Below are 7,885 nucleotides of genomic sequence, written 5' to 3' on the forward strand. Positions count from 1 at the left end.
TTTCATCAGGGCCACCAACAGCACTTTCCTGGGAGAGGCAGATGATAGAATCTTGGCATGTCAGGGCTCCAAGACCCATGTAGAAATCACTCCCCTCACTTAGACCCGGCAGATTGGGACCCAGAATGTGAAAGGAATTCACCCAAAGTCACCCTGTAAATGCGTGGGAGAGACAAAATTAGAGCACAGTTCTCCTGATGTTGTCCCACAAAGATTTCCCCCCTGAGCTATCAGGGAAATGTCACCTCCCAGGGAGGATCAGTGTATTTGTTGTCTCCCCTCCTTGATGCTGGGAGTCCCAAAGGCTCCGGGAAGGGAAGAGGTGTGAAGCCCTTTTCACTCTGCTTGGTCTTAGGAGACCTTAGTGAGTCCCAGCGCCCCACCTGAAGCCCCTGATAGCCTCCTACCCACTACAACATCGTGAGTCTGTAAATATCAAGTCCATTTTCAGGCTTAAACCTCCCAGTCCAAGGTGCTGCCTTAGATGACACCTGGCTTAGATGTGGTTGAACTTCAGGAGTTCTTGCTTCCCCTTCCCCAGGTGCTCCCAAGATGCCATGGCAGGGCAGGTACTCTCAGAGCTATTTACAAACCGAAAGGAGAACATTCCTCTCAAGGTTTCCGAAGACTGTCTTTACCTCAATATTTACACTCCTGCTGACTTGACCAAGAAAACAGGCTGCCGGTAAGCCCTGGGATCCCCTGGTCAAGGCGTGTCAGTTCTAGTACCCGGGATCTTCTAGTGTAGATGGGAAGCAGATGAAGGCAGCTTGAGGAGGGAGTTGCACCTCAAGGCCAGGACCTCAGGGCCTCCACAGGAAACACAGGCTTTCCACACCTCAGTTTCCCCTCATGACACAGGGACTCTGGGGAGTTTGCTGTGCATCTTTAATGAACATCTTAATTGTTCCAAGTTCCCTTATGCTAATAGAAGGATGAGAATGATTACTTTTAGTTACTAGATGAACAATCTGATACCCAGAGTGGGTAAGACATGATTTCTAATAATGTTAGCGGTGGAAGGAACTTAGAGAAAACCAACACCCCAACTCTTTCTTTTCAGATAGAGAAACTGAGGCCCCGAGGGAAGGGGAGGTCACCCAGTAGGGTAGTTTTGGTTCAAGTCTTCTGATCTTCAAACCAGTGCTTTTGACATGGAGTAGGGCATTAAGCTTGTATGTGGCCTTTCTCCAGCACACCAACATTCATCTGGGGTAACTTTCACTGTCCGGGTACGGGCTTTAAGGGAAAACGTGGGACAAACCCAGAAGCATTTCCTTTTGCCTTTGGCCAAATATCTGGGATTTTTTTGTACCTATTTTCCCTCCCTAATTGTCTTGGCAAAGGCTGATGACCCAATGAGTCAGCATTTCCCAAATAAATGAAGGGCAGGAGGTGGGGCAGGCTGCCAGCTGCGGGTTGCAGGGTGGGTAGGATCTTCTGGCAAAGAAGGCCACTCCAGGGTGTAAAACAAGGGGTGTTGCGTCCAGCCAGTCTCCCAGGGGCACCGTGGCATGGTGCCCAGGAGTGGGGAGCAGGTTTGCAAATGTGGGACTAGAAGTTGTCTCTACATGTGCTTTGTAAGACAGAGGAAGTGGGAAAAGGTTTACTCTTTCTTNTGGAGGCAGGAGAACCTCCAGGAATGGCCACAGGTTCTAGAACTACATAGTCTAGGTTTAAATCCTGATTCTGCCTCTGCTGAGAGACTTGGAAGTTTCTTAACTTCTCTAAGCCTCTCTTTCCTCAAAATGGGAAATCATCAGATATGATCAGTCAAGGGTGACCACTAAGCTTGGTCTCAGTCCCTGGCTAAGTAGGCAGAGGCAGGCTCGTACCCCTACCCTAACAGTGGCCCCACTGCACTGGGGCCGGCACCTGCAGTATGCCGCGAAGCTCAACATGTGGACTCTGGAGCCAGACTGCCTGTGGTTAAAGTCCTGCAGCTACCATTTTTGATTTGTAGGACCTTGGGCAGGTTAAGTGCCTTCATTTTCCCACCTGGAGAATGGGACAGAATTAGTACCTACCCAGTGGATAGTTTAATTTACTGTGCTTAGAACAGCACTTGGGACATAGTTTATGTTGTGAGTTCTTTTTTATTTTATTAATAATATTATTACAATATTACTACTTTAGCCCCTCTCACTTCTTCCCCACTATGTGGAATTTTAAAATGCAAGAACCATGCATGAGGAATTGTATCCACTCTCATCCTCGGGTATTAGCAGAGTCCCTGGCACATAGTAAGTTCTCAGACAGTGTTAGTCCATTGATTGAAGGCATCCTGAAGTGGGTGGATTTTAGGCTGGACTCTGAGGGATGGATAGGATTTGGGGATGCAGAGGCATAGAGGAGACATTTAAGGAAGCGACACCATCACAGGCATGTGTGCTTCCCGAGACAATCATTCATGCACAGAGAAGTTTACTTCACCATGAGAGAGTAAACTGAGATGAAACTGAGATACAAGGGCTCTTCAAGGGTACGCTGAGCTGCATGAACAGTCCAGGCTTGAGGGTGATGGGAGTGAGAGGGAGAACACAACATCCTTAGCCTTTGCTATACCCGTGATGATGTTGTCAGCATGAAGAGCCTTGGGAGGAGGAGGCACTGGAGGCTGGGTATAAAGGAAGCGGCAGCCAGGGTATGTGCAGTGGGGTGGTGGCTTGGGCCCCGGTTGGGAGACTTTTGGAGGAGAGAGACTGCCTTTTGCAACCTTGCTGGGCGCTGGTGAACTTTCGATAACATCCTCCTTCAGTTGTGACCAACAGGTAGGTCACCAAACAAGATGCCTTCTGAGTGCTCCCTGGCTCTGCGTCCTGTAACTGGTATGTTGCTTCCTCCCTGCCCAGGTGATGGTGTGGATCCACGGAGGGGGGCTGATGGTGGGTGCGGCATCAACCTATGATGGGCAGGTCCTCGCTGCCCATGAAAACGTGGTGGTGGTGACCATTCAATACCGCCTGGGCATCTGGGGATTCTTCAGGTAAGAAATTAGACTCTCCTCACTGCACTTTGACCCCCAATGTGAGGCTGCTAGGACCCAGCTCTGGTCATGTCCGCCCTCAGGGGACCTTAGCTAGGTTCCATAGTAAGACATCCAAACCCCTTCATAATAGTACACTACCTACCCTCTCACTCCCCAGCCACACTCATCCACTTGCCTCTGAGCTTTTCCATGTGCTGTTCCTCTGCCTGGAATGCTTACTCTACCTAAAGAACTCCTCTTCATCCTGCAAGACCCAGCCCCCTGTTACCTCCACTGAAAGACTCATCTCTTCTTCACCTATGTTTCTCCAGCACATTGCATTTCTCTGTCATGACACTTAGCAGGCAGCCCAGCTCTTGAAGGTTGACACATCTGACTTCTCATGGAAAGGAGGGAAGGGGCAGAGTCACAGAGGGAGCTCAGAGCATGTTGTGGGTGAAGGAATGGGGGCTGCAAAAGATGGGGCGTGGGAGCATCTGACCCCTTCCTGGAGGAGTGTTGGCGTCCTCTCACCCCATGCTCCGCTTGAAATCTGGCAAGTGCGGGAAGCAAGGATGAAGTCTTCCCCATCAGGTCTCCATGGGGACGGGAGTCAGATCTCCTTCAAGGTACAAACTACTATGAACCTTTTCTAAGTGTGTCCAAACCAGCACCCCAACCCTAAGCGAGTGTTGGGAGGGCTGTGGGAGGGATTCCACTCACTGATGAGAATATTTGCCTAGGGAGATGGAGGATGGGTTCTGGTCTACCCATGACCAAGGAATCCCAGGTCAGTCTTGGCTGTATCATCTTCATCTCTTTCAGCCACAGCCTGTGTCTCTGCTCCCCATTATAATAAAGCTGCTTCATGATCTCTCTCCACTTCCTCTCCTCCGTGTGTCTCCTCCATCCATGTCAGTCAAGTTTCTTCCTGAACATGCCACTTGGCTGGTCTCATCGCAGTCACCAATGACCTGCCTCTGCTCTCCACCCAACCTCACAGGACCTCCCAGCAGCAGCCAATGGCCGCTCAGCCTCTGCGACATGCTTCCTTCCCAGTCCCTTTCCTGGTCCCTCCTCCTCCCTGTCCACAGGCCTCTCTTGTCTCCCTCTCCCTCCCTACTAATTCCCAGTGATCCCGGGGAGCAGCCCAGAGCCCCTGTTTCCAGCCCACTTCACCTTTGAATCCCGCAGGCATCACTCACTGCCTTCTCCCCACCCCTGGCTGTCTAAAGGGCACCCCACTCTTCCCAAGGACAAGCTGAATCCTTGACTCCCACTGCCCCTCCCCAACAGAAACCCCCTGCTCCTCCCATCGCGCCTCCACTCAGCTGCTGCTGTCCCATCCTCCCAGGGGCTCAGGAGAAGGCCTCAGGGCAGCCTGGACTCTCTCTTTTCTCACAACCCTCTTGGCTCCATCTTCAGAATCCACTCAGAATCCACTACTTCGCACCCTGTCTCTGGCTCCTTACCCGGTCAAAGCTCTCTGTCTCTCACCTTGATTATGATCCTAACGCTTACTTTCAAATCCCTGCCACTTTTATCCTGAGGCTGAGTCGCACAGTACTGAGAGTGATCACTTAACATGTGTATTGAATCATGCAATGCCTCTGCACAAAACCCTGCAGGGGTTCCCATGTTCCTTACGATGACAGCCGAAGTTCTTACCAGGGCCCTAGGGCTCTCTCTAGCTGCACCTCCTGACTCACACTTTCTTTTACTGGGCCCCAGGGCCTTTGCACTTGTTTTTTCTTCTGCCTGGAATTCCTTTCTTCGGAGATTTACAAGGCTTATGTGCTCTTTGTGCTTGTTTTCTGAAGGTCTTTGCCTCCAAAACCTCAAATGCCACTGCCTCTAAAAGGCCTACCCTGATTGCAATCTGAAATGGCACCCGCTGTCCCATCCCTGTTTTTTTCCTTCCTTCATTGTATTTACCTTAATGCACTTTGACTACCTGACATCATTATATTCTCTCTATACAGCTGTTTATCTGCTTGTGATCTGTAGTGGGAGCTCTGTGTCATCACAGGTTTTGCCTGTTTTGCTCTCGGATGTGCTCTAGCTCATAGGATACTGTCAGACATAAAATAGATGCTCAGTAAATAGTTGCCAGTAGGGTGAATGTAGAACCATACATCACCACGATACTGTAGGAATAAAGGCAGGGTCTCAGAGATGCTGAAGCCCAGTCTTATTCTTAAAGACTGCCTGAGAGCCCCCAGCCCCATCTCTAGTCCTGAAGGTCCTGCCATGACATCTCTGCTCCCCACCCTCAATCTGTTCTCTTCCTCACAGCACAGGGGATGAACACAGCCGAGGGAACTGGGGTCACCTGGACCAGCTGGCTGCCCTGCACTGGGTCCAGGACAACATTGCCAGCTTTGGAGGGAACCCAGGCTCTGTGACCATCTTTGGAGAGTCAGCAGGAGGAGAAAGTGTCTCTGTTCTTGTGAGTGCTCCTGGCACCAGGCCCAACCCCCTGCTTGATGTGATGCTGATGAGACCTCTTGGATACCTGTCAATCCAGCTATGGATACCTCTGATTACAATACCTGAATTTGGAACTGACCCTTCTCACTGCCTAGCATCAGAGGGTGGAAAGCTAAAGACCAAGCTCTCCTTGACCCCCAGGAAGCTCAGAGCTCAGCTTAGTGTCCTGGGGCCATATGAATCTCTAGTTGCAGCCTACAATGGTGGCATTCTCCTCTTCTAGCTTGGTTCAGCTCTCTCTTTCTCTCTCTCCTTCCCACTCATTTTCACATAAGAACTCACTTCCCTTCTCTTGGGAAGTAGGGATAGGCTTAAATTATGAGTGAGGGCAGGCAAAGACAAGAGGTGGACAGAGGTCATTGTTTAGTTAAAACAGAACTAGGTGTGGAGGGGACATGGACACTGAGCAGGCTGGGGATTCCTCTGGGGTGGTCTGATGGCTGGTCCATGCCCAAGAAGTAGGCAACAGTCTCTGCGACTGTGGGGCCGGGTGGGCTAGGGGAGGCGGACAGAGGAAGGAGGGATGGAGCCGGGGATAGGGAGGGATGGGGCAGGGGTTGTGGGTCATAGACGCAACCTGTGGGTGTGAGGGGTCCTGCTGGAGTGGGGATTGGGTGCAGGAGAAACTGGGGAGCTGGGGTGAAAACCAGATGAGAAGTACCGGGAGCCGTAGGAAGCCTTCCGCCTGCCTCGATGTGGGCAGAGGGTCAGCCCACTGCTGGAGTCTTCAATGCTGTGTTGGCTTTGTACTTGAATACACAGAGGAAAATTTTATACTTTTAAAGTAAAGAAAAGGAAAATACAGATAAGCCCAAGAAAGACAAAAAACGATCTACAATCCCATAACCCAGGGATAGTCACTGTGCTCTGTTTGACATGGATTTTCTAGTCTTGTTTCCTTGACTTTTATTTATCTGTCTATTCATCTATCCATCCATCTACCTATCAATGAACCTACCTATCATCTATTATCTATCTTTGTCTTTTTTATTTACAAAAGTACTTTCCTGAATATTATAATACAATGCAACTATTTTACTAAATATTAAGTGCTGTCCCTTAATAGTATCTTTTACAGTTGTACCGTATTCCATGATAAAATGAAAACCATTTATTAGCCCAATTGTATAATATTGGAACTGTGAGGTATTTCCAGTGTGTATCATTATAAACAGCAGAGGCATTCTTAGAAATCTTCGTGTGCCGCCAGGATCACTTTTAGGATAAACTCTGAGTAATGGAGATGCGGATTCGGAAGTTGTGGCTAGGAGATGCTAAGTTGCCTTTCCAATAAATTTGTTGGTTAGGCTCGGCTGTCACACACCTCCCATTATGTCCCTGCCCTGTGCTCTATCCCAATCCCGCTGAGGTTCCCTTGGGTGGCCAGGTGGGCGGAGAGCCTGGCAAGCAGGCAGGGCCAGGTGAGGAGCCATTGTGTCCACTGAGCCCCAGGGTTTCAGGGGAATGGGTCAGGGCAGAGGTGGGATAGATGTAGCATGGAAGAGCGAGCGAGTCACTGACCCCACTCCTGAGCATGAACTCTCCTCCCCTCCACTCTGCTCTCAGGTTTTGTCTCCATTGGCAAAGAACCTCTTCCACCGGGCCATTTCTGAGAGTGGCGTGGCCCTCACTGCTGTTCTGGTGAAGAAAGACAATGTCAAGCCCTTGGCTGAGGTAGGTCTCCCGTTGGACGCCCCACCCCTTGGCTCTGTGCTCCTGAAGCCTCAGGGGTCTCTCTTGTGGTGGGTTCTAGCTAATGTTCTCCTAGAATCACTGAGGCATCAATGGCTGAGCAGGAAGGGCGAGGAGACACCTTGATCAACGTCCCAGTTTCACAACCGGGTAAACTGACACAGGGCTTGGAAGGGGTTTGCCAAGGGCAGCAGGTGATCAAAGCAGAGCTGGGACTCCAGCTCCTGGCCCTAGCAGCCAGTACAGTGCCCTGTCTGTGACCACACTCCTCCTATGTGCCAGGGCCTGGTGCCATGTTGGGCAGTAGGCAGGGGCAGTGGGCTGAGATGATGTCTTATATCTCTCAGGGTCTGAGTTCTGTGGACCCACTTGTGGGCTGTCGGCCTGGAGCGGTTCCACACTGAGCGCCTGATAACCAGGGTTGGTTCTTGGAGAATTCACTCATTGTTTCATTTGTTCACACAACAAAACTAGGTGAATAAATGAAGGCAAGAACAAGAAGTGGGCAGAGGTCACTGTTTGGCTCAAAGTCAGATGTCCATGTGGAGGAAATGCGGACACTATATGGCCGTATGTGGCTCTGCATTCTAGCCAAACACCTAACACCTCCCCAAGCTTCTGCTATAATGTAGGGAACAGATGAGTCGTTACAGAATCACATAATTACAAAGCGTCACCTATGACAAGAGCAGTGAAGGTGAGGTACTTGCTGCCACAGCAGAATCTAAAGAGAGC

At 50.3% G+C, this 7,885-nt stretch overlaps 1 protein-coding gene across 1 annotated transcript; it reads left to right on the forward strand.

Annotated features, from left to right (window-relative positions):
- Positions 1 to 500: 500 nt before the first annotated feature.
- LOC108539796 (putative inactive carboxylesterase 4) lies at positions 501 to 7,200 on the forward strand (the record flags this gene model as incomplete). The annotated part of the gene is made up of 5 exons (XM_017888696.1): positions 501 to 685; positions 1,919 to 1,925; positions 2,853 to 2,986; positions 5,264 to 5,417; positions 7,025 to 7,200. Coding segments are annotated over exons 1-5 (656 nt in total), but the record flags the coding sequence as incomplete, so codon positions are not given.
- Positions 7,201 to 7,885: the final 685 nt, after the last annotated feature.

Source organism: Rhinopithecus bieti, unplaced genomic scaffold (assembly GCF_001698545.2).
Source record: "Rhinopithecus bieti isolate Rb0 unplaced genomic scaffold, ASM169854v2 scaffold_2202, whole genome shotgun sequence".
In the NCBI taxonomy this organism is placed as follows: domain Eukaryota; kingdom Metazoa; phylum Chordata; class Mammalia; order Primates; family Cercopithecidae; genus Rhinopithecus; species Rhinopithecus bieti.